At 50.4% G+C, this 26638-nt stretch overlaps 1 protein-coding gene across 2 annotated transcripts in view; it reads left to right on the top strand.

Moving 5' to 3' along the window:
- The first annotated feature begins 9335 nt into the window (after positions 1-9335).
- The window catches only part of RNF165 (ring finger protein 165), a 55243-nt gene continuing 37940 nt past the window's right edge, over positions 9336-26638 (top strand). For both annotated transcript variants that reach the window (XM_033085607.2, XM_033085606.1), the window contains exon 1: positions 9336-9444. In XM_033085607.2, the coding sequence (XP_032941498.1) occupies positions 9384-9444 (61 nt within the window). In that variant the 5' untranslated portion in view covers positions 9336-9383. The remainder of the gene's footprint in view (positions 9445-26638) is intronic.

The following is a 26638-nucleotide window of genomic DNA, read 5'->3' as shown; positions in this document are numbered from 1 at the left end:
TCTGTAGCATAAAGGTTAAACTATTTTAAGATGAAATAAAATAGAGTGTATTATTTAAACAATATCAATTTGTTGGGTTTTTTTTCCTTCCACTTCCATCAAATATGCTGCCGTTTGTCACATCTCCAAATCAAATCCGTAAATTCTGGGTTACAATTGCTGAAATTCAGCACTGTTTCTTGCTGTAACTCATTTAATTTTGCACATCCAGAATGTTAAAGGGATTGCCTGGCTGCAAAACCTTCCTTTTTATCTTGGACCTGGGCAGCACTAACGCTTCTCCCTGTAGTGTTGGTGGCAAGTGGCTGCTGCCCATCACAGAATGCCAGGACAGTTTGGTTTGAGTGGGAAGGGACCTTAAAGATTGTCTCATTCCACCCCTGCCATGGGCAGAGACACCTTCCACTGTCCCAGGTTGTGCCAAGCCCCATCCAGCCTGGCCTTGGACACTCCAGGGATCCAGGGACAGCCACAGCTGCTCTGGGCACCCTGTGCCAGCCCTGCCCACCCTCCCAGGCAGCAATTCCTTCCCAATATCCCATCCAGCCCTGCCCTCTGGCACTGGAAGCCATTGCCTGTGTCCTGTCCCTGCATGCCTTGTCCCCAGTCCCTGTGCAGCTCTCCTGGAGCCCCTTCAGGCCCTGCCAGGGGCTCTGAGCTCTCCCTGGAGCCTTCTCTTGTGCAGGTGAGCAGCCCCAGCTGTGCCAGCCTGGCTCCAGAGCAGAGGGGCTCCAGCCCTGCAGCATCTTTGTCACACTCCTCTGCACTGGCTCCAGCAGCTCCCTGCCCTCCCTGTTCTGGGGCTCACTGTGCCCTGCAGAATCCCTTCCAGGGATGAGTTTCAGCACAGCCTCCACCTTCCCACACACCTGAGCAACCTTCCCACCATTATTCCTCTGACTGCATCCCCCTGTCCCATCCTCCCAGACTTCTGCTGGTCAGTGAGACTGACTCGGATGCAGGGCAGGTCCTCTCTGTGCCAGGGGGTGGTGCCAGGGTGAGCTGTGTTCAGAGAACCACAGAATTGTATCGAGGAATTTAGAGCCACAGGTAAGGAGGAGGATGGTAAAATACAGCTGCACTGTGCTGAACTTGCAGTCCTGCTGCCTGCCAGGCCCCTCACAGGCAAAACAGAAAGGGAATAGGGATAATAATTATAATTCAGTACATTTCCAGTGTTTTACTTGTATTTATTACAAGAGAAAGCTCCCTGTGCAAATCAAGAAGGCCATTTATCCATGTATTTTCAGTACCAACACAGATAATGAAGGTAAAGTGAGTTGGTTTTCAGCCTCACCAAGTCCTTGGCATTTGTGGAGCCTGAAAATAGAAATTCTGGTCATGGTGGCCATTGCAGAGGTGCTCAGCAGTCTCAGATTTTATTTTATGTTTATCAGCAGCTGAGGGAGAACAGAGCTCTGGAGTTGAGTGCATATGTAGGAATAGGACAGATAAAATATCTTCTGAATCTTTTCTTCTCTATCACCAAGAAATACCCAGAATCTATAGGCTCCAGGGTACACTGAATGGAAAGCTTAAAATTTCTCCTGTGGCCCTTGGCACTTCCTTATGTAGGAGCCACTTGACTTTGTGGGGATTGTTATTCTGGGGCAACACAGAAACCGATCAAAACTACCCAAAACCAGATTTAATTTTTTGTATTGTGTTTTTCCCAGTGAATTAGTTGCAGTGCAGATTAATTTTGTGGCTGGAAGTTGGGTTTGCCTGCCTTGGAATGAGGGTTGTGCTAAGTGGATTAGCTCCCCAGTTCCCTGGAGAATCTGTAAATGGTGTTCTTTGCTGAAGGCATCACCTCCCTTGGCTAAAATGCTACCAGTTTTGCCTCTCCTTTTAGGGGCTGTCGTCTCTGATTGTCAGCTGCTGTGGCTTTCTCTCCAGAGCACCCCAGGGATGCAGTTTCCCTTCTGTCTGCACAGGCAAGGAGCAGAATGCCTGAAAAATGCAAACTTGGGATGGACAAACCCTGCATTTACTGACAACTTGGTGCAAATCAGGTGAAATCCTCTTGTTACAGATGCTGAAGGGCAGATGAGGATCCAACCCATGCCCTCCCCTTCTCCCAGTCCATATCTTGAGTTTTTGGAAAGCAAATGCAATCCCAAGAGTCCTGAGGACTGCTGATTCACAAACGCCCCTTGGAAATTTTCTCATGAATCTGGTTAGTCGCTTGGATTTGCAATTCAGTTTAAAATTAGAATTGAGTGCCAACCACTGGGGAAGAAACATCTTTCAGACCGTCTCAGGGCAAAGCTGGGGTGGGCAGGGGGAAAGCTGTCTGGAAGTTTAATTTCAGATAATTTTCTACACTCACTCGCTGCATCGGCAGCTTTAGGTGAATCCAGGGCAACCACATCAGAGCTGGGAAAACAAACAAGAGTCCTCTGTCAAATTCATTTTCCATTGCTGTAGGTGCTGTGAATTGAAGACAGCTCCTGCAGCCTGGCTCTGCTGAAATGCCATCTGCACTTGCTTTGTCCCTGGCTGGCCCGTGGTCAGCGACACCCAAAGCTTTCCTGTTCTGTATCTTCCAGATCCTTGTGTGTCTGCTTCAAACTTGGAATTGCTGAACGCCAGGGAGCCCCAGTGTGAAGCCAAACACAGAATCACAGAGTCACAGAATCACAGAATGACAGAATTATTTGGGTTAGAAGGGAATTTAAAGATCATCTAATTCCATCCCCCTGCCATGGGCAGGGACACCTTCCACTATCCCAGGCTGCTCCAAGCCCCATCCATCCTTGGACACTGCCAGGGATTCAGGAGCAGCCACAGCTGCTCTGGACAACCTGTGCCAGGGCCTGCCCACCCTCAGAGGGGATAATTTCTCCCCAAAATCCCATCCAACCCTGCCTTCTGTCCATTTAAAGCCATTGCCTGTGTCCTGTCCCTGCATGCCTTGTCCCCAGTCCCTGTGCAGCTCTCCTGGAGCCCCTTCAGGCCCTGCCAGGGGCTCTGAGCTCTCCCTGGAGCCTTCTCTTCTCTAGGTTAACATACCAAGACCAGAATACAAAACCACAGTGAGCAAATCCTAACAAAAAGGGGGATAATTTCAAAAACAACCTCAGAGCATCCCTCAGACAAGGCCTGGCAAGTTGAAAATGCTGTTTCATTCAAACCCCCCATAGCAAAAGGAGAATGAGCCCCTGGTGCCCACCTAGGAGACCTCCACACCTCCCAAGCATTTTTGGTGGCTGGGATGCTGTGAAAACAAAGTCTCAGGCCATTAAGAGCCCCATCCCACTTGGAGCTGATGAATCCTTGACTCCTTGGACAATCTATTTCCTCTACCTACCTGTCAAAAGGAATTAGGGCAATATTTAAAGCAGTCCCCACAATGAAGGGTGTGAGTTTTTCATGAGGGTCTGAGCTCCCTGATAGCCAAAAGAGTGTTATTTTATGCTTTATTTTCCCAGGAAGCATCAGGATTGCATACTACAGCCGAGTTTTTGGAGGGGTGGTGCAGCACTCCCTCATCCTTCGATGGCCACTGCCCACCTTGTCCAGGGGTATAGAAAAACTCCAAAATGCCCTTAAAGTTATCCAAAATTCCCCAAAATTAGCTTTACGCCTGTATCCTCTCCTTCCCTGTGTCCCAGGGAGAAATCCCTTTAATTCCTGGAGCTCCAGGCTCGGTGCAGCCTCCCAACCCCACAGAAAGGCTGGGGTGGGTGGGTGGGTGGGGGTGAGGGCTCTCAGCAGCACCCTGTTTGCAAGGGAGGCAATAACAAAGATTTTTACTGCAGTTTGGGCGCTGATATTTTCTCTCAGGGAGCCCTGGCTGGGAGCAGCCCCTGGGAAGGCACTAGATGGCACCAGAGCCAGAGGATACAGGATCTGGGCTGCTGTCTCACCCTCCTCTGCATCCCCCAGAACGGGGAGAGTGCCCTTAAAAACAGGCAAAAGCGGTTCTGGATATAAAAAGGCCTTTTTTTTTTTTTTTTTTTAATTTTTCCTAATGCTGCTGGACTCTGTTGCCTTGGTCAGACCCTGTCCATGCAGCCAGCATCCATCCCAAGACAGGGAAAAGGGCCCTGGGAAGAGCCAAAGAAATCAAATCATATGGATGGAATACTGACATTAAATTAACCAGCTGTGATTTTGAGGTAATTAACCACTGATGAGTCGTTTCTCCAGATAATAAGCCCAGGATCTGGGAATGTGGACAGGGACTGCTGACCTTGCCTTATTTTTGGTTATTGCAAACCAAGGAGCTGATTTCATAAATAAAATAGCACAATGTCCTTGATTAGTGGCAGAATTTGTGGGACTTTGCACCAAAGCATGTTTCCAGAAGAGGGCTTTCCTTTCTCCACAATTCCTGCAGAGGTCATGGCTGCATCCCAGAGCTGCTGCTGCTGCAGGGAGCTGGTGGGATAGTGGGACGGGGAGAACCAAGGGAGAGCCAAGGAAAGCACACCAAAACCTCTGCTCCCCAAAAGTAAGGGCAGGGTGGAGGAGACAGGGTGGATTTGGGGCCGTTCTGCTTGAAACAGGGTGGTGTGACACATCCTAAAAACCATCCCTGCCCTTGCCTTGGGGAGGCAATAATGAGTATTGTGAGCTTAAAACTCTGATTGGAAGGGAGAATTCAATCAGCCCCAATATCCCACTTTGGAATCAATGTAGTGGATCTTCACTAGCTCCCATTTTGCAGCAGCTACCACAAATCAGAGAAACCCCAGCTTTGTTTCGTCATCTGCTACACCCATACGAATGGAGAATATAATAATCATGGTTGGCAAAATGTTGAGACACAAATGGGGCATCATAGACTCATTGAATTGCTTTGGTTGGAAAAGCCCTCCAAGACATCAAATGGAACCATTCCCCCAGCACTGCCAAGGCCACCACTGACTCCTGTCCCCAAATGTCACATCCACGTGGCTTTTGAATCCCTCCAGGGATGGGGACTCCAGGGCTGGACAAACCTTTCCATGAAGAAAATTGTCCCTAATATTCACCCTGAGCCTCCCCAGCCCAGCCTGAGGCCGTTCCCTCTCCTCCTGTCCCTGTTCCCTGGGATAAGATCCCAAATCTCCCCGGCTGTCCCCTCCTGGCAGGGAGTTGTGCAGAGCCACAAGGTCCCCCCTGAGCCTCCTTTTCTCCAGGCTGAGCCCCTTTCCAGCTCCCTCAGCCCCTCCTGGGGCTCCAGCCCCTTCCCAGCTCCGTTCCCTGCCCTGGAGTCATCCCCTTTGCCCCCACAAATTGTGGTCCCTCATGAAATGAGCTGGGCAGGGCTCTGGATGTGTGCTGGGTTCCTTCGAGCTGCTGTGAGATCCCAAAAATCGTCCTCTCAGGGAAAAGGGAAAAACCACCTCCTGGGCCACATATCTAAAAAGGGCTATGGCAAATGATTGCAAAGTATTTTCTTTCTCTCCCTTCCTCTCCTCCCAAATGGCTGCTCTTTGGAGCTGAGGTTTTCACCCATTTTCTTATTTTTATCTCCATATAACTGGAAAATTGAAATGCTGGAATATTGCACTTTAATCAAATGCATAATCATTTTCTCTAGTTTGCCTCTCTCTCTTTTTTTTTTTTTTTTTTTTTTTTTAAGTAAAGAAATAAGGTAAGAAGCAGAATAGAAAAAAAATCATAGGGAGGCAGAAAATAAAGCAGCAAAATAACCCAAGATTAAATGTCAGTGTAGAAAATCTCCAATAAAGCCCTTCCAGTTTCTGAGTCCCCACTTGGGTTTGGGCTGCTGCTGCTCCCAGGCATGGAACAATGGTATTTGCTGTAGAGATTTCCCCTCCTTTTTTGCCCTTTCTCTACCCATGTTGCCTTAAGTTTTGTTCACCATCACTTTTCCCTGGAGCTTCTCCAGTGTTGTTCCCCCAAGCCCAGCAGGTTTTGTGCCTCCTCCCCCTGAGAATGGAGACCCTCAGCCCAAATCCTTCTGGGATTCCACAAAAAGGCCTCTGGAGCAAACCACGGGATTCAAAACTGCTGGATAAAGCCCTTCACTGGGGGCTGTTCCACTGTACTGACAGAGGCCGGCCAAAAAATCCCCTAAATCTGAAAACTGACCCATCGTTTTTGAGCCTGTTGAAACCCTTCCCAAAGGGTTTCACCCAGCTTTGCAGAGGCGGTGAAGAGTCCCATATCAGGCTGAAATTACTGGGATTTGGGGTGGGCACAGGGTGGGGGGCAGATCTTGCAGGTCTGGGGGGTTTTGGTCACCGTCAGTCCTGCCCCAGGATGGAGCTGGTGTGTCCCAGCACTCCCCAGCTGCCCTGTATCCCATTTTAATTTCTGGATATCCTCCTGGACAAGGGGAGGATGCTTCCCCCTTATCACCAAAACACAAGCAGCACCCACGAGGCCAGCATCCCAGCGAGGGGAATTCCATCCTTTTTGAGGATGGGGCGAAGATGGGAGAACTCCCCAAAAGTGGGGCGGGTGCTGGACCCCAAAATCTGCTCTGGGGTTCTCCCGCAGGCACCAGGAGGGAGCCGGGGGCTAATTTTAACACCAACCTGTGCCTGCAGCATCTGCGGGGGATCGGGTGTCCGGGGAGGGACGGGATGCGGAGCGACAGCAGCGGGGGCTGAGCCCCGTGAAATAACCCGGGACAGCTGCGGGGCCACCGGAGCAGCTGGGGGGCAACTGGAGGGGTGGCCCGGGGCCAGCAGGGTCTGGGGGCAGCGTGGAGGGGATGCCAGAGGGGTTTGTAGGGTCCTGGGACACGCTGTCAGAGCGGGGATGCACGGAGCGCATCCCTGCTTGTGCATCCCCACCTGGGTGCTGGGGGTGCTGAAGGAGACGGGTGGGAAGTGTTTGGTTTTTTTTTTCTTTTTTTTCTTTTTTTTTCTTTTTTTTTCCTGTTTTTTTTGTTGTTTTTGTTTATTTTTTGTTTGGTTTTTTGTTTTGTTTTGTTTTGTTTTGTTTTGTTTTTTTCCCCATGCTGCGTTTCATTACATCATAAACACGGAAAATTAGATTAGATGGGATGTAAGGAAGTTTTCTATGGATAAACCCTGGCACAGGGTGACCAGAGAAGCTGTGGCTGCCCCTGGATCCCTGGGAGTGTTAAATTCCAGGTTGAACAAGGCTTGGAGCAGCCTGGGATAGAGCAAGGTGTTCCCTGCCCTTGGTTTTAAATAAGTTTAGAGATCCCTTCAAGCCCAAAACCATGCTGGGATTCCAAGTAAAAAACGAAACAACAAATTTTGCTATTTCCTTGGAAATATTAAAGCTGTTGGGACATGATTCCTGCCGGTCCTGAGCCTGGCAGCTCTCCCTGTGGATTAAGTTAATCCTTCCCAGGCATCTGCCCTGGGATTGTGGGACGGGCAGAGAAGGGGTTACACAGATTCAGGTTACCAAGCTCACGTTTTTATTCAGATAGGGAGAAAAAAAAACCCCAAAAAACAAACAAACAAAAAAAAAAAACCCCAAAAAACCAAACAAAAAAACCCCAATAACAACAAAAAACCACCACCACCACCACCAAAAAAACAACCCCCCCAAAAAACCCCCACCAACAAAAAAAAAAAAAAAAACCAAACCCAAAAAAACCCCAAAAAAACCAAAAAAATCCAATCCCCCCCTTCCCCTAACAACAAGCCCACAGGCCCAACCCAAGGACAGACCCAATGCCGTAATCCAGGCGGACAAATCCATCGCACATCCGCGTCCGCAGGCTGCTGGGCGCTTAAACCTGCCAGATGCACGGGATGGATAAGGCTAAGCGGGGATTAAGGGGGCTCCCCACGGCGGCACGGCGGCCGCAGAGGGCGGGGGGACGGGGGAAAAAGGAAAAAAAAATTAAAAAGAAAAAAAATCAGGCTGGGCAGAGTGGGAAGGCCATGGAAAAGTCGCTTTGCTGCGGAGGGAAATGCTTCCCTGCGCTTGGACAGAAATCCCTCCTGCACAACGGGGGCTTCTGACCTCCATTAGAGCAGTTTTAAATCGAGATGAGCGTCTGTTTGGGGTGTTTTTGGGGGGCTAATCACCCTTCTTTAGGCTGGGGGTGTTCATTGCACCAGCAGGTGGGTGGCTCCGAGATCCCATGGATTTCCAGGGCTCTCCACAGCCCTCCGGGCTTGGCCAGAGCCGTTTTAGGTCAGTGATGCCCCAGCGGATAAATTCTGTCAGTAACTGGGGCGCCGACACAATGGGCCACTGTGTCACCAGCGGGGAGCACGGAGGGACAGGGATGGGACAGGGATGAGGGTGGGGACAGGGACTGGGATGGGGACAGGGACAAGCCCCCAGTGTCCCTGCCTCTGGCACGGCCTGAGGAGTGTTCCTCGAGTGCCACAGAGAGGGATGTGTGCTCCAGACTGTGACCCACGTGTGTGTGATGTCTGTGTGCCCTGAGTGTGTCTGTGCATGCACAGGCTGTGATGGATGGATGATGGATGGACGGATGGATGGATGGATGGATGGATGGACGGATGGATGGATGGATGGATGGATGGATGATGGAGGGATGGATGGATGGATGGATGGATGGATGATGGATGGATGGATGGATGGATGGATGGATGATGGATGGATGGATGGATGGATGATGGATGGATGGACGGATGGATGGATGCTGTACAGACGGATGGAACCAAGGGCAGATGGATGTGGATGGATGGAAGGGTGGATGGATAATGGATGGACAGACAGACAGCTGGAGGGATAGATGGAAGGGTAGATGGATAATGGATGCATAGACAGCTGGAGGGATTGATGGGAGAACGGCTGGGCAGATGGACGGACAGATATACAGACAGAAGGACGGCTGGATGGAAGGGACGGGTGGAAATAAGGACGGATGGACAGACAGACAGATGGATGGATGGATGGATGGACGGATGGACGGACGGCTGGCTGGCTGGACGGACAGGTGGAAGGACAGACAGACAGATGGACAGACAGACAGACGGACGGACAGACACGTGGAAGGACAGACAGACGGACGGACAGACAGAGAGACGGACCGACGGACGGACAGGTGGAAGAACAGACAGACGGACGGACAGACGGACGGTCGGACGGACGGACGGACAGGTGGAAGGACAGACAGACGGACGGTCGGACGGACGGACGGACAGGTGGAAGGACAGACAGACGGACGGACAGACAGACAGACGGACGGACGGACAGCTGGAAGCGCGGCCGGACCCACGGAGCGCCCGCCGGGCGCGGGCGCGCGCGCATGCGCGACCCCGCCGCCGCGCGCGCGCGCGTGCGCGCCTCCCTCGCGCGCGGTCCGGCCCCGCCCTCGCTCCCCATTGGCCGGCGGCGGGGCGGGGGGCGTGTCCCGGCGGCGGCCCCCGCGCTGCCATTGGCCGCGCGCCCCTTTGTGTGCCGGCCGAGCGCGGCCGCCGCCAGTCGCCGGCGCGTCCGGGGGGCACAAAGGCCGCAGCATGGTCCTGGTGCACGTCGGATACCTGGTACTGCCCGTCTTCGGCTCCGTGCGCAACAGAGGTACCGCTCCCGGCAACGCGGGTTCGCGTCCCGGGGCCGCTAACGGCGGCGAGGGGGGGCGGCGCGTCCCGGGTCCCCGGCGGCAGGAAGGGGGGGCTGCCCCTCAGCGTTGTCCCCTCAGCCCACCTCACCCAGCCCGGCGGCGATCCCCCTTTCTGGGGCGCCACCCGCCCCGCACACAGCACGTTTTGGGACCCCCCTCCCGCCCGCACCTCCCGTCTCCGCTGCGGTAGATCCATTCCCCCCTCCCCCCCCCTCCCGTTCTTCTTTTACGGATTTTATTTTATTTTTTAATTTACCCTCTCCCCCCCCACCCCTCACCGTAGCCACCAGGCCATCCCAGCGTAGCTGTAGCCGATAACAGCCATTTTTGTACCTCCATCCTGTGTAGTAGCTGAGTTACATTTGCACTGTAAATTCCTGTTGAGTGGATTCGTTTTGCTGTGGTCGTCGTCGCAGAGTCTCTTTGGGGTGGGGTGAGGGCAAACGCCCCCAAAATTGCGGCCGAACCCGAACCCCGGGGCGGCTGCGCTTGGGATGGGGACCGCGGTGGGATCGTCCGGTCCTACCTCCCGGCTGAAAACCTTGCCAAAAAAAAAAAAAAAAAAAAATTAAATTAAACGTGGGTAGGGGAAGCGCGGCGATGGGCCGCGGTTCCCGGATCGGTGTGGCAGAGTTTGGGGAGCGGGGTGTGTGTGGTCAGGCTGAGGCGCAGCATCGCTGTCCCCGCGGGCATCGCCCCCAGCCCCGTCCCTCGCTGCAGCCACAAGTGTCCCGTCCCGAAAAAAAAATAAAAATTAAAAAAATAAACGGGCTGCCGAAACAGACGACTGGCAAAATGGTTTTCCATTAAACAGGGATAACATTTTTTTCTGCTGTGCTAAATTACTTCCTGTTCTTATTTTGTGGGTAATTTTTTCTTGTACCGAATATCCTTTGGTTGTGTATCTCCACCTTTTTTCTTGTACTAAAACTAAAGCATGGTCTGTATTTTTTTACATTACCTAGTTTCTGATGTAAATCTCTCTGTAGAGACATACCCTGCTGAAATGTAATGTGCTGTAGCCTATACATCTGCTCAGTGTACGCTGCTTTTGTTCTGTTGCCCTTCCATAGCATGGTGGGCCTTGCCTTTTTGTATTGTGTGCATGATGACATTGTTACACACGAATCCACTAATACTAATATACGATCTCTCAATAAAGAAACTAGTTTTCCTATATTAACCTAGTGTGCTTTTTCTATTGCTGTTTTCCCATTTATTGTCTTATCCTGCTGTTTAGATTTTTTCCTTGCTTTCCCCTCATCGTGAGGTTTGAGTGAGTGGATTTTTTCTCCCTCGTAGAACAGATATGGGGGCTCTTAAATACATTTTTCCCCCCACTTCCTATCCCATATCTACCCTCAGCATTAGTCTGTGTGTACATACTTCCCAGCGCACAGTCCATATTGCTGTTGAGCCGATGCAGAATTCTGGTTTTACCGCAGAACAGCCAAAAAAAAAGTGTACAAATCCAATCCCTCATTCTTAATCCAAAAAAAAAAAAAAAAATTGATGAAGGGTCTGCTGCTTATTCATTCTAGTTACAACATTACACGTTCCTTACCAGACTGATCCCTCTGTATGGATGGGGGGGGAATTGTTTATTTTTCGAAACTCCTGATTAACGAGAGGTGAACCAACCTGTATTTAAAAAAAAAAAAAAAATTAAAAAAAATCTCCTAATCTTTAAGCTGTATATTTTAAACATATACATCTCTGCGAGTGCCCTGCCCACCATCTGCCAGGCGAGAAGTTGCCGTGCCTCGGTCCCGGTCCCGCGGCGACTGGCACGCTATAAATATCTCCACTAGACCCCTGCAAGGCAGGGCTCGTAAAAACGTCCCAGCTGCTAATGTTGTAACTACATTTATTTTTTTTTCCTGCTCGAAGCCTCCAGGCCCACCATCTTCTGAATAAAAACTCGATTTGGTCAAAAAAAAAAAAAAAAAAAAAAAAGGCAAACTATGGGGTTGGGAGAAAGTCCTTAAAATATTGGAAGCATGGAGGAATGGATGAATTGCGGTCAGCAAGCAGTTTTGCTGCGGCTGCAAAGCGATGATAATAATAGCGGCCACCTCTCCTTGTGCCTGCAGCGGACCTCCTCTCTCCCAGGTCTGCAAAACGGTCCTGTAAATCCTCCCCGTTTTGGCTTGGATGCCACGAGGAACCGAGGGAAGCCAGGGCTCCCAAAGCCAGGAGATGGGGCTGGGAGGGAGGCGGGGGGGAGCATCTTGTCTTTAATTACACTTCCACAGAAGCGGGGGGGAGAGACGCAGGATTGGTGATTGGTCTTTAATGAGAGGAAGACAAATTCAGCAGGTCGGTGGTTCCCACCCGCTAAAATTTCACGAGGAGCCGCTGGCAAACAAAACAAAAGCCAGTGGCTCCTGCAGCCCGCCCTGCCTTTACCCCAGCATCCCTCCCAGAGACGCATCATTTCGCAAGGCTGTGCCTCTCCACCTCTCTCCTAGCTCTATCCTGAGTTCGGTTGGTTTTCTCTATAAACATTTATTTATGATTTCCTTCTCCATATTTCCTTTTCCGTGTACCTCGGTGACTGTTTGGCCATCCTGTCCCCCTCTGTATGAGCACCAGTGGGGTGCCCCCCTGCTCCCCCCTGGATGTAGTGTATGCCGTGGCCCTTTGTTCTCGCTCCATCCTCGCCCCGGGCCAGCGCTGAGCTCCTCCGTGCCTGACACGTCCCCATACACATCCCGAGGAGGGAGGCTGTGCTTCTCGCTTGCATGAAGGGAGACATGCATGCCTGTTGGGGCTGATCATTTTCCAATGTGATTTTTTTTTTTTTTTTATTATTTTCTTCCCCCCCCCTTTCCCGCCCTCTCCTTCCCCCCACTCCCCCGTTTTTATTTTTATTTTTCTTTTGTTTGTTTTGTTTTGTTTTGTTTCCTTTTCTTTTTAAATTCGAACCCCCACCTCCTTTCCCCCCACCAACCCCACGCCACGTGAGACAATGAGATTCGGGTTATGGCGTGGGGGGAAAAAAAAAAAAAAATTAAAAATCCCCCTTCTCCTCTCCCTCACCCGGAACCCCGACATGGATAAACCCATCCCCTCCACGGACACCTGCCGGCAGCTGCCCCTTTGTTGGGAGTGGGGATTCACTGCAGCGAACGTAACAACCCCCCCCAGGTCTCACTCTGCAAATTAGCCCTGTTACAGAGCAGGGCTGCGTGCTCCATCCACTCCGAGGATGCCTTGGTAATCTAATAGCGCAGAAAACTGCTGGGTTAATGGCAACTTTTAAAGCAATTCATCATCCGCATCATATTTTTGACCTGTCTTGTTAGAGACACATCCTTACAAGAGGAAACATCCCCCCCTCCTCCACCTCCCAGCCTTATTAGTCAGTAACCACCAGGCTTTCATAGCTCATAATCCATCAAACTCATCCACATTTTAATGACTTAATTCCTTTGACACTCTTGAAAAGACACGTTTGAGTCCTGAAAAAGCCACCTGGTACAAAGAAAATGATTTTTTTTTTTGTTTGTGTTTTGGGTTTGTTTTTTGGTTTTTTTTTTGTTGTTTTTTTTTTTGGTTTGAGTTTTGGTTTTAGCATCGCGGGCTGAGGAGATCCAAGGTGGGTCACGCGCTGGTGGTGCTGCTGTGGGTGTGGAGGCACATGCAGTGATTTCTGTAAAGCCTAGAACATCTCCCCAGCACCAACCTGCATCCCTGGGCTCCCTTAAATAGCTCCTTCCAGTAACAAGGAGAAGGATAATCCCAAACACGGACAAAACGGGCTCTGAGGTTCATTTATGTAAGGGTTGTGTAAAGGTCTCTCACCCATCCGCGTGCGTGTAATGATGGCCAAAGGGAGCTGGGCTGATGGGCTTGGGCTGGTGGGCACAGCTTCCATCCTTTTTAAGAGAAACAAGCAGTGGTCACGTTTTGCTCATGCTGGGAATTACCAGCAAAGCCTAAAGCAAGCTGATCTGGATTTACCTTGCTGAGCGCGGATCTGGCCCCGTGGAAGTGTGTTATTTAAGAACCGGTGAGTTGGTGCGCGAGGGAGGCAGCAGCAGAAGCTGTGAAGCTCGGGGGTGGTCGGGGGGGTGTGTCTGCCACAAAACCCCAGAGCTGCTCTGGGGGAGGGGGACTGAGTGCTGAGGACACTGTGGGGACACAGCCCTGGGCAGAGTGGCCCCGAGTCCTCCTCCGTGACCCTTCTGGAAGGAATTTCCTAGAGTAACTCTTGAGTTTCATTTGTGCTCGTGACCTGGGCAGCTCCTGGGAGGATGGAGCACGGCTGGGGGCAGGCACTGCCCCAAAAGCTGTGGGAGAAAGCCCTGCCCAGGTACCTCAGGGAGCACGTGGGACATCCAAGACTGGCTCCTGCATCTCCACTGACCAGAGGGACGATGGTGACAACCCCTGGAGGTGCAGAGGTGGAAGGACAGGGGAATGCAGCTCTTTTGGGGGTAGCAAGGGCGTGGGCATCCCCTCCCACCCCCTTACGTGCTGGTTTAGCCCCAAACCATGCACTGGGGCCGCCTCATGTCTAAACTGTTAACTCCAGAGGTGTTAAAAAAGGCACTGCAGCAGGTCAGCAGAGAAAAACCTTTCCCTCCCTTAACCTGGGAGTCCTCGTTTTTGGGAGGATTTAAATGAATGAGTGAGAAATCCAAGGAAAGATTTTTGCAAAAGGTCTTCTCCTGCATTAAATTGTCTTCAATATCTGTAACCCCCAGGAAGAGAGTTGGTTTGGCAATTGGAAGAGGTGTGATGGCATTGCCAAATTCTGTGACTCTCAGGCATCTCCTGGTATTTGGGTGTTCCTGCATAACCCTGCAGCTCCTGGAGCTGGGTGGTAGCACAAAGCTTTGCTCTTAAGGGCTTGTACATAATGTAGAGCTTCAAACTGCTGCTTATGGCAAACTCTGTCCTCAAAACTCCTAAGTCTGCACTCTGTTCTGGCTGATGTGGGGGTTGGGGAGCAGAAGGGGGATGTGGGGCTGCAGAGGGGCCAGGGCAGGGACCTGCAGGGAGGCAGGGAGAGGGCACAGCACCCAGTGAGGAAAATGGTGATTTTCTCCCTCTTTTGGTTCAGCTTGGGTAGATGGAGTGGGTTGGTCTGCAGTTGGGGTTGGCAAAAGTGGCTTCCCAAGCAGTTCTGGGAATTCCTGGGAGATCCACAAGTTAAATCCTTGTGTGGTCTTGTCTTACTCCTAAACCTTCTTAGTGACAAAACTGTGTCTTTTGAGAAAGGTTAAATTCTCCTTAAAAAAAAAGAAAAAAGAAAGAAAACAAAATAATCACTCTACTTTAGCCTCTTGCAACCAGTCCTGGTGGTGGCAAGGGCTGGGCTCCTGTGCTGGAGAGCTCAGCAGCAGCCAGGATGGAGGGAAAGCAAACCCTTGTCTGCTCCATGCCTCCTCTCCACCTTTTCTTAACCCTTTCTGCTCCTCCTCTGCTCAGTTTTGCAGTCTCCCAGGACTTTTTGTCACACATTTTCCTGCCTGATGGTCCTTTGCATTTCCCAGCCCCAGCTGGATTGGGCTGGTTGGCCCATGCTGTCGTGGATCCCTCTTGGTAAGTGTCCTTAACCTCTGTTGTTTTCTCTCTCTCCCTTTAAAGGCTGCAAAATGTGCCTGCAGGAAAATCCTGTGTATGTGTGGCTTGTGGCTCTGTAATAAACATCATCTCTTCATTGGCTTGAGGGACTACACCCAGTGGGGTCAGCAGCAAAGAAGTGCTGGAAGCAGCAAGGTGCAGGATGTGGGGAGAAAGAAAGAGTGAGGGGCAGCCCTGTGGGCTGGGAGTGAAGTGAGGGCATGCCTGTAGGGAAATGTTTGGGTGAGGATTTGGGGGGAAGGATCCAGGTGCCTCTGTCTCTCTCACCACACCCCTGTGGTCCCAGCTGCTCCCAGTGGCTGCCCTGTGTGGAGGTGACACCCCGAGGTGTGGGTGACCCTCAGAGCACTCAGAGCCATTGGCTGGTGCTGCTTTTCCTCTGTTTCCCTCCCTCTGGAAGGCTCCAGTGGTGCTGTGGAGCTGTCACCTCCATGCCCTTTCCCAAATGGTCCAAATAGCAGGTGTGTCCCTAAAAAAGGAGAACACCAGGCATGGGCACCTTCTGGGACTTCTTTGAGCAAGACTGATGGAACCGGACAGCCTACCAAACCATATGTTCTGGAGCTAAGAACGGCTGTGGAAACATTCTCTTGTCCTTTTTTTTTCCAGGCTGGGAGGGGTCTCTAAAAGGCATTCAGAAAAACCATCCCTGGGGCATCTGTCTTGCTGCAGCTGCTCCCCACCCTGGGTTCCTCCAGTGACAGAAGGGACTGGGAATCATCCTGTAGCAAATGTGCCCTCCCCAGCTGTGCTTCCTGTGTGTCTCTGGGATTCCTCATTCTCCTGGCAGCATCTGACTCTTCCTTCAGTCACACTGCTAGATCAAGGCACTGATATTTCCCATGGGATCTTGGGTTTTTTGGAGGCTGTGGCTGCATGAGGAGGCACCACTCATGACCACTTGCCCAACTAGCTAGCCAGTTTCTATCTGTCTGTGCTGAAAACTGGGCATCTACAGACAAAAGGCAGCTTTCTTCTCTCTTTTTTTATTTTTTAAAATAATATCATAGGAGGTGCCTGTGTTTGCCTGTGTGCCTTGGGGCAGTGCAGGATGTTTGTCTGGTCCATTCAGGGCTGGCCATCATCAGCTGGTGGGAGCTGATCCTTGAGTAGTCTGCCCTGAGAGCCCCAAACCTCAGTGAGGAGCAGCTGGAGTCTGAAAGGAGCTGTGGGTTCATGGTGAAGCTGCCTGGACGTGGGGCTGGATACACAGCTGGCAAGGTCTGAACTTGTTTGTGCGTGCATAAACCCCCCCAAAAAGAAGTCCTCAGCTTTTAAAGGGGTTGCTTGGTGTTTATACTGGGGTGAATAAGATGAGAATCTAGTCTGAGGTGTGTTTTTATCTTAAAAGAGAGGGGAAAAAAGAAGTTGGCAGTGAGCTGGCTGCAGAGTGAAGGTATTTTGTTTGCAGGAGGGTTTGGTGGTGCAGTTATCTTTGCGAAGACTATTGGGGTGTGCTAATCCCTGGCTTGGCATTTGCAGTTAAACTTGAGCAGGAGCTTTTTAAATCTCAGTCTGCCTCTGAAGGTAATGGGGGTGGTGATGCTTCAGGAGAAGTGTCCATCAAGCCTGGCAGCTTCCACAACCTCCAGGCGGAAAATACCACTCATTTGCCTGTCAGGAAAGGAGCTGTAAATCTCATGCAGATTACCACGCTTCTTGTTGTGGTTTGCTAAATCCACATTTCTCTCTCTTGTAGCCTGGCCTTTAATATTAATATCTTTAATTTCATTTATAAATTCACTTATCAGCTTTCATTAGTCATCCCGTTAATGATCCCAGGCAAGAAATTTGTCATTTGACGTCAAAAGGCAGATTAAGGGACTTCTAAAGCCTTGGGAAACAGCTTCATGCTGCACCAGAATTATAGCAGTTGGCATACGAGGCTAATACTAGGTGTAATTTGCATCTGCTGCTCAGGGGATGAGTGATTATTTTATATATTTAGCAGAAAACAAGAGAATTTCTTAACCATGAACAGTGCTACGTTTCCTGCAAACTCTGCAGCATTATGAATCACTGGGCTAGAAACATCTTGTTTGCTGGTTCCGTGTTAGCACGGGGGGGATCCTGACAGCTCCCCTCCTCCTTGGTGGGGTTTTCCTAATTGGAATTAAGAGATTCTCTCTGTGCTAGGGGCTGGAAGGGACAGGCAGGGGATTAAGTTTTGCTTTGCCCAAACTGAGCGCCTTTGGTGGCTGAGCTCCCCTGATGGCCGGTGAGGGTGTTTGGGAGGGTTTGGAGATGGGTGTCTCAGGCATGAAAATGCGGGCAAGAAGCGTCACAATATTTGCTTGAAATGTCTAGAAAAGAGCAGGGTTGGACTGAAAGCAGATGAGATGCAGCAGCTCCAGGCACTGGTCCGCTCAGGTCCGTCAGGATGAGGCTTTGCAGATGCTGGGAGCAAGCAGCGTGTTGGGAGAGACCTTATCTTGACCAGCTGTTATTTGTGATATCCCACAAATCTCCTGGGGCTGAGATAAGGAGTGAGGAGGCTTCCTGCGCAGAGATAGCATGACATTACTGGCCTTGAGGTTGTTACAGAGTTGATTCTTTTCTGTAATGAATGTTTCCTTGCGTGCAGCCCTGTAAAAAGGCCCCCTTACCTGCTGGCCTCCTGCAAAGCCCATTGGCAGCCCCAAACTCTCTCCTGCTCCTCTCTGCAGAGCCTGCTTTGAGACCTAAGGGCTACAGGCAGCTCTCCACCAGCCTGGATGGAGAAAACGTTACCCATTGTGCATCAAAAACCCTTGGGGAGCTGGTTTTGCTCGCCCCTCCCTCCAGAGTGGGGAACTCCCTTGGAAACTGCAATGGGATGACCCTGACTGGACACCAGGTGCCCACCCAGCTGCTCCATCACTCCCCTCCCCAGGAGGGCACAGGGAGAAAATTAAATGGAAAAGAAGTTGTTGAGATAAAGTCAATTAAATGAAGCAAAAGCAAAGGCTGCAAAGGAAGAGTTACACTCTATTTCCCATCCCCAGGTGATGTCTGGCTACTGCCTGGGAAGTAGGGATTCAATACTTGTGGCAGATGGTCTCAGTGAGCCACGCAGGGTGTGACACAGCCCCAGGGCAGTGCTGGCACTGCTGGGACACCTCCAGTGCTGGGGACAGCTCTGGAACCCTCAGGACAAGAGAGACACCGAGGGGCTGGAGCGTGTCCAGGGCAGGGAACGGAGCTGGGAAGGGGCTGGAGCCCCAGGAGGGGCTGAGGGAGCTGGAAAGGGGCTCAGCCTGGAGAAAAGGAGGCTCAGGGGGCACCTTGTGGCTCTGCACAACTCCCTGCCAGGAGGGGACAGCCGGGGGGAGTTGGGCTCTGCTCCAGGGGACAGGGACAGGAGGAGTGGGAACAGCCTCAGGATGGGCTGGGGAGGCTCAGGGTGGATATTGAGGAAAATTTTCTTCCTGGAAAGGGTCATTAAGCTTAGGAACAAGCTGCCCAGTGGGGTGGTAAAGTTTTGCTCCTTGGAGATGTATATAAGATGTGGATGTGGCACTTTGGGACGTGGGTCAGTGGTGGCCTGGACAGTGCTGGAGAGAGTTTGGACTTGATCTTAGAGGTCTTTTCAGTCTAAATGATTTGCTGATTCTGTACCTTCCTGAGTTCATCAAAGCAGCAGCAAAACCAATCTCTGTCCTTAATGCCTGACTCCCTCCTGCAGTATATTGACCAGTGGCGGCCAGACTCTTGCCTCTGAGGCTTTTCCTTCAAACTGTGAGCTGGGAATTAGGGTATGGCATGGATATTGGGCCCCAAGGCAAGGAATGCCCTGTCCCCATAGCATCAGGGCAGGGATGGGGTGGTGGGCCAGCAGCTCAGCTGGTGGCAGTTCTATTGAACTGAGTTGCCAGGGACTGGAAAACAAGAATATCTGGTTTTGATGATGATGATTATTTTCCAGTTCACTGGCTGAAAATTTATTTTCCTGGTTCTATATTGTCCTTGAGTTTTTCAGCAAAATGAGAGGGTGGGGAGAGGCTTTTAAATGGTTCATTTGAAGGGAGATTAAATAGGCCACAACCCCAGAAATGAAATGCTATCTTATGACAAAAAATGAAGCAGCATCAACTGGATTGGGGGAATAAAACCAATTCATCATTATTTTTAAGTTGAGTTTTACAGAAATACGAATGTTTCACTTTGACAGAATTTTTTCAGTATCTTAGAGGTGGGTTGGGTGTTTTGGGAAGCATGCAATGGTCAGGAATGGACTGCCTTTGTGTTCTTGTACTGTAAAACCATCAAATTTATTTAATCAACAGAAAATGCTTCAATGCCTGAGGTGAGTCTTGGAGAGATGTGGGAGGTCACAAAATGTGACCCAAATTTTGGTAAAGCTGGCCCTTTACCAAAAGAGGAAGGTCAGGTCAGCCCCTGCCCCTCCCTGCTCCTCACCTCCATTGGATCAAGGATGTGCTTCCACGATCAGGAGGGGACAGAGGTCATTTCCAAAATGACAGTGAGAGTGGAAATCTTGGCCAGGATGTGCCAGGACTGCTCTGCTCCTCACTGGTCTCACCCACCTCTGCTGCTCTGCTCTGGGCTGGGGCAGCCAAACCTCGAGTGCTGAGGGCACCTTTGAGTGCCACAGTATAAAAAGAGACATTAAACTATTAGAGAGCATCCAAAGGAAGGCACAGGGATGGAGATGGGCCTTGAGGGGAAGCTGTGTGAGGAGCAGCTGAGGGCACTTGGTCTGTTCAGATGGAGAGGAGGAGAGACCTCACTGTGATCTTCAATATCCTGGTGAGGGGAAGCAGAGGGGCAGGCTCTGATATTTCATCTCCTCTCTGGTGACAGTGACAGGACCCAGGGAATGGCAGGGCAGAGTCAGGCTGGATATCAGGGAAAGGTTTTTCCCCCAGAGGGTGCTGGGCACTGCCCAGGCTCCCCAGGGAATGGGCACGGCCCCGAGGCTGCCAGAGCTCCAGGAGAGTTTGGACACTGCTCCAGGGATGCACAGGGGGGATTGTTGGGGTGAATGTGCAGGGGCAGGGACTGTATGATCCCTGTGAGTTCCCTTCCAGCTCATAACATTCTGTAATCCTCCTCCAACCTGCAGATGCAAACAGCACCTTCTCCATACCTTGTTTGCTCTGGGCAGGAAAAGCTGTCTGGCACGTGTGATTTCAGCATTGCCAGTGGAAATCCTGAGTGTTTTGACACTGGAGACTGCAGAGGCACCTTGGAGGTCAGGATGTATCGTCTTGCCCTGGATCATCTGCAGGGAGAGTCCTGTACTGCCAGATCCAGATGGCTGTGGTGCTATCCAGGTGTTCCTTCTGCATCATACAGGGGTGTCCTGGAAAAGGAAAATATTGCCAGGAGGTAGCTACAGGGTTAGAAAAATAGGGTGTGTGTCAGGGGGAAGGAAGGCATGTTCCCTTGGACAGAAAGCAGTTCCTCCTGAGAGGGCTTGGGATGCTGGATGGAAGCATGGTGGTGCTTGATGTTCTCTCTGTTCTTCCTGCAACAAGTGATTTTTCACCCCTTCAACAAAATCCAGGGCCAAACCTCAATGTCTGGGGAGCTGACAGCAGATTTTGGGGTAGTTGCAGTGGCTCGTTGTGGTTTAACCCCATCCAGCCCCTCACAGCCCCTCACTCAATCCCCCACCAGTGGGATCAGGGAGAATCAGAAGGGTAAAAGCTGGAAAACTTTTGAGTGGATTGAGATAAAGGCGGTTTAATAGGGACAGGAAAAAATGTGCACATGAGCAAAGCAAAACCAAGGAATTAATTCACTACTTCCCAAGGTCAGGCAGGTGTTCAGCCATCTCCCACAGAACAGTGGCTTGGGAAGACAAACACCATCACCCCAAACATCCCTCCCTTCCTCCTTCTTCCCCTCACTTTGTATTGTCTTGGCCATGGTGGCCACAAAAAAACCAGCAAAGGCCTTGGCTCTGTGCAAGCCCTGCTCAGCAATAAGAAAAACATCTCTGTTATCAACCCTGTGCTCAGCACAAACCCAAAACACAGCCCTGTACCAGCTACTGTGAAGGAAATTAACTCTGCCCCAGCCCAAACCAGCACACTCAAGCATCATGCAGATCTTGTAGGACCCTTGTCCTGGGATTTCTCATCCAAAGCTCAGCATCTCTTACTTGAACTTTTCCTATTAGAAACTAAGCCCTGAGGGAAGTCTTTTTCCCAAGGGCTGACCTCAGCACTGTCAGACTCAGCCTCTGTCTCTCTGCAGAGACTCAACTGCTGCTGCTTTTCAGCAAATGCCTTCCGAGCCTGGCTGTGTGCTGGGTGAGCAGTCTGACAATCACGGAGTCATCTGGGCTGGAAGGGACCCTAACTTCAATGGGATCATCAAATCCACCCTGTCCCTGCACATTCACCCCAACAATCCCCCCTGTGCATCCCTGGAGCAGCGTCCAAGCTCTGCTGGAGCTCTGGCAGCCTCGGGGCTGTGCCCATTCCCTGGGGAGCCTGGGCACCCGCTGATACCCAGCCTAACCTCCTCCTGGCCAGCACCACTCTTGGTATTACCTTCACCTGCCTTCTCCACCTTCACCTCTCTCATTTCCCACCATGTGCTGCAATACCTGCCGTGCTTTTCCTTGTGGATGCAAGGGTGTTTTTTTTTTTTGAGTTGCTCCTTCCTCACATTCCTCCTCCAATCACCAACATCTCCCTTGTGGCTGGTGCTGGCTCTGGGACCCAAACCTGCTGAAATGAGGTGCATTAGCACAGTGCCTGGTGTGTGCTGCTGTAGGGGAGGGTAAGGCACTGCTCTGCATGTGTCCAGAGCTCCCTGAGAGCTCCAAATGGGCTGAAGGGGTGAGGAGGCTGAAGAACAAGCCCTGTCCTCTGGCTGCTGCCCTGGGGGATGTCTGTGATGGATGGTGTAATAAGCGGTGTTGGGAACACGGAGATGGGCAGATCTCTCTCATAACTAGCTTTAAAGAACAGTTGCAGTCATTATTTGGCCAGGAGAAAGGAACATCGTGGTGTGGTGCCAAGTGGGCTCTCGGTACACATCCCTCTTCCAGTTCCTCTTGTAGCAAACACTGCTTTTAGTGGGGGCGGTGGTTTTGATGGATGCTGTGCAGAAAGTACCGGTGCTAAAGGGCTGCTGCTCTTCCACGGAGCAGGGAGCACTGGTGCCTCTCCTCTGCCCCTAGAGAACATCCTCTAGCTGTGATGGCACAGCTGGCCACAGCGTTCTGGCCCCATGGTGGCAGTGGGGCAGCAGCAAGGGCCCCTTCCCAATGCCCTGCAATTCAAATGGGAAACAGGGATGGACGCGCTCTGGCTGGCAGCATCCCCTGCAGGGGAGGTGACCTGCAGGCCAGCAGGAGGGCCAAAGGGCATCAGAGAGGTGCCAGGGCCTGGCAGCAGGGTGGTGCAGGGGAGGAGAGATGCAGGACACCCAGAAACAACCCCTGCTTGGAGCTGCCACCGCTGAGATACCCCTGGGGAGTCCTCTTTGAGTGCAGGTAAGTTTAATGGAGCAGGTGGGTGTGCAGAGTGGGCACCCTGCCCCTGAGCCAAAGGGCTCCTCTCCAGCCCAGGAATAGCCCCAGATCCTGCTTGCACTTGGGGGTTTTCCCCTCCCAAAAAAAAGAACAAACCCTTTTCTAGTGATGCCATGACGTGCACACTTTGCATCAAGCCAGGGGGCTGGAGCTTTGAGAAAGTCAGCAAATATAATTAGGCTTTGAGATTAAGAGAAAGAAAAGGAAGGAAGGAAGGAAGGAAGGAAGGAAGGAAGGAAGGAAGGAAGGAAGGAAGGAAGGAAGGAAGGAAGGAAGGAAGGAAGGAAGGAAGGAAGGAAGGAGAGAAAGAAGAAATAAATAAATAAAACAATAAAACAATAAATAAATAAAGAGAGAAAGAAAGAAAGAAAGAAAGGAAAGAAAGAAAGAAAGAAAGAAAGAAAGAAAGAAAGAAAGAAAGAAAGAAAGAAAGAAAAGGAAAGAAAAAGAAAAGAAAGAAAGAAAGAGAAAGAAAGAAAGAAAGAAAAGGAAAGAAAAAGAAAAGAAAGAAAGAAAGAGAAAGAAAGAAAGAAAGAAAAGGAAAGAAAAAGAAAAGAAAGAAAGAAAGAAAGAAAGAAAGAAAGAAAGAAAGAAAGAAAGAAAGAAAGAAAGAAAGAAAGAAAGAAAGAAAGAAAGAAAGAAAGAAAGAAAGAAAGAAAGAGAAAGAAAGAAAGAAAGAAAAGGGGTGAAAGCCCAGAGCACAACAGCATGGTGGAAATGTGAAGTGTTTGCCAAGGTTCAGGCACCAAAAAGCCAATGGAAAGTGATTTGCTGCTATCAATACCCGTGGTGAGTGATCTGCTCCCCACCTCTGAGTTTGGGGTTGGCTGGGGTGCAGCCCATCAGCTGTAGGAGTTTATTTTTCTGTCTGTCAGTGCATACCACCTCCCCTGGGGGAGAAAGGTATCTCTGCAAAGAACAGAGCTTAACATTCCTGGCAAGTTTTCATCTGTGGGAGAGATTTTAGCTGAACTCTGTTGTGGCAGTGCTGGGTGACAGTGGAGTAGGGAGGGTAACGCACAGAAAGCAGCTCAGGAAGTTCTTAGGGCAGCAGGTGACAGACCAGAAAGTCAAGGGGAAGCAGCAACACAGAGAGAAATCCCACCCTGCTCTGGTGCTGCCTGATGAGGCAGCTTGGTGATGCTCAGAACTGTGGGTCTCCACCTCCAGGCTGGGGCTGGAGGAGGTTTTTGGCTGGTTCCTGCAACACTGAGAGGAAAGGAGACCTTTGTCCAGCCTGCTGAGCTGCTCTGCAGGGCTGGGCACCTCTCTGAATGAGCCACCCCTTGTCTTTGAGAAAATGGGGCGTTCAGGAGCATGTCTGAGCTCAGGGGTCCCAGAGGAAGCCTGCCATCCACACAGCTTTTGTTGTTGCTGTGAAAATTAGGGGTGATGCCATTGCAGAATCATAGAATTGTGGAATCCCTAAAGTTGGGAAAAATCCTCCAGGATCATGGAGTCCACCCATGCCCCCAGCACTGCCCAGGCCACCACTGACCCCTGTCCCCAAGTGTCACATCCACAGCTTTTAAAGCCCTCCAGGGATGGGCACTCCACCACTGCCCTGGGCAGCCCATTCTATGGTCTGACCTGAAAACTTCTTCTTTCAGTGAAGAAGTATTTTCTTAACATCCAATTTAAACTTCACTGGCACAGTCTGAGACCATTTGCTCCCATCCTGAATGTACAAAAAAGTCAGGAACCAGGATTTTGCCCACCATCTTCTTGTGTGAGGGTATTCAGGGCTTGGGGACAGTCTGCAGACACCATTCCAGGGCTTGGTGTTTGCAGAGCTGCCAAATGTTGGACAAATTTCTGAACCAGCCCAGATCTCCTAACTGAGGCTCAGATTGATTTGCTTGGTCAAAATGCTTCTTCTGAATGAGGAGCAGGGTTGGATGCTTTGTAGTCCATCGCTCTCAGAAGCACCAGAAGGATTTTAGAAATTCAGTGTGTGGCTCATCTGATGTTCTGGAGGCGCCAGCCTTTAATTAACATCACTGACAAGTTCAGATCCCAAATTTAATTCTTTTTTGTATATAACTAGGAGTTCTGAGGTGTCAACAGGCTTTGTGTCTTGAACAGATGTTACTTTTTTCCCCTCAGAGCTGGGTTTAATCTGAAATACTGCTTTGTAATTGCTGCTTCTCTCTCCTCTACTTGATATCTGCCAGAACCCCCATCCAGTGGATATTACATGGGTTAGTGTTATTTGTGCTCTGTTATTTCCACCAGGCAGAAGTCTTCTCCTGGGTTCAGCAGTTAGCACTGGGGGAAAAAAAAACTTGTAGTCTTTTCCTGCTCTCTCTAAAGGTCCAGTTATATTGTAAACTGACAGTGTAAGTGGAAAATCTAGGATTATTTTCACTACGGTTTTTGATCTGTCCCAAATGTCCCATAAGGTGTTGAGTAGGAAAAACATTCTCAGGAAGAAATTTTTTTATGCTGAGGGGGGAGGTGAGGCCCTGGCACAGGTTTTCTAGAGCAGCTGTGGCTGCCCCTGGATCCCTGGATTGTCCAAGGCTGGACAGGGCTTGGAACATCCTGGGATGGTGGAAAGTGTCCCTGCCATGGCAGGGATGAAGCTGGGTGAGCTTTAAATGTCCTTTCCAAACCAAACCCTTTTGGGATTCTATGACCCTGCACGTCCCCATCAGAATCTCTGTTTTTTCCTAAGGCTGAACAAGAGTTTGGATCTCCCACCTTCATTTCTCCACCTGTGCAATGCATCAGGCCACTGGGTGTAAAATTCAGGGAATGGGAAAAATGCAGGTGATTCTGCTCCTCTGTACATACAATTAATGGGTAAATGTGGGTGGAGAAAAGCAGATTTCTGTTTCATACCCTCCTTTCTGTGGTCCTGAAAGGAGGAAATGTGTATACAGGAGATGTCTGAAGGATTGTATTTAGCCATAAAAACTTGATCAGATGTCTCTGCTTCCTTCAGGAAACAGATCTGGAAATGAAACAGAAAGCTGACAAAGCTGAGGCTTCTGCATGAAAAATGAAAACCTTAATTCTTTCTTAATGTCATAGACAGTGAATAAATATTATTTTTTTTAATAATAGCTTTAACATGATTTGGTTAAAATCCAAGGGGAGGCACTTTCCCAAGGTCACTCACTACAGCAGTGGGACGAGTGACTCACACCCCCTCTCCTCTGATGAAATCTGCTTTAAAATACTGAGCTGGGGGAAAACACATCTCCTGGCACTACCTGAACTACTTCCTTATCTGGCTGTGCTGATCAATAGGTTTTCTCTTCCTGATAGAGCTTGACAAAATTTTTGAATCCAACAGCAACTCCTTTTCAACTCCACCTGATGCAGGGCTGTGGAGATTTGTGGCCACCTCTTCATAGCAGGGGATTTGTCCAAGTGTATCAGATCTGGAGTCTCTGAGAGGGAAATGATGTGAAATGCCTTGATGTTGGTTTTACAGCTGCTTTAATAGGCATAACTACGCTGTTAAACTGATCGGCCTGTATTTAGCTGTTATTTGTATTTGAGTGGAATGAAATGTTTTCCTTTAGGAAGCGCGAATTCTGCAGGGTAAAGGAGCTATTACAAACCTCCCAAGTGCCTCAGCAATAACGATGTGACAACTCACAGCCTGAAACCCAGACTCCTCGTGCTGTGGCAGTGCCTTAAAGTCCTGTTTCACCACTGCCCCGTGTGCTTTTCTCCACCCCAAGAACATTTTCACAGTATTTCTGACACAATGGTTGTTCACACACCTTCCACACTCCCAGGCTGCTCCAGCCTCATTGTCCAGCCTGGCTTGGACACTCCAGGGATCCAGGGGCAGCCACAGCTGCTCTGGGCACCCTGTGCCAGGGCCTCAGCATCCTCTGAGATGTGGATCTAGAGGGAGCTGCAGCCTGGACCAGTCTGGTATGGACATGAGCTGGCTGCACCCTTGGGTTGGAGTTCCTTGTGCTAAAGGGTGTAGGGAAAAACATATTCTGATGATTCTGTGGGTCTCCTTTTCCCAAGGGTGGCAGCAGCCATCCCATTTAGCTGTACAAGCAGGGAGCTGCACGTGTTTTTGGCCACTGGTGCTG

This window comes from Catharus ustulatus, chromosome Z, assembly GCF_009819885.2.
Source record: "Catharus ustulatus isolate bCatUst1 chromosome Z, bCatUst1.pri.v2, whole genome shotgun sequence".
NCBI lineage: Eukaryota > Metazoa > Chordata > Aves > Passeriformes > Turdidae > Catharus > Catharus ustulatus.
Note: the sequence above shows the minus strand (reverse complement) of the source record. Positions and strands in the feature narration are given on the sequence as shown.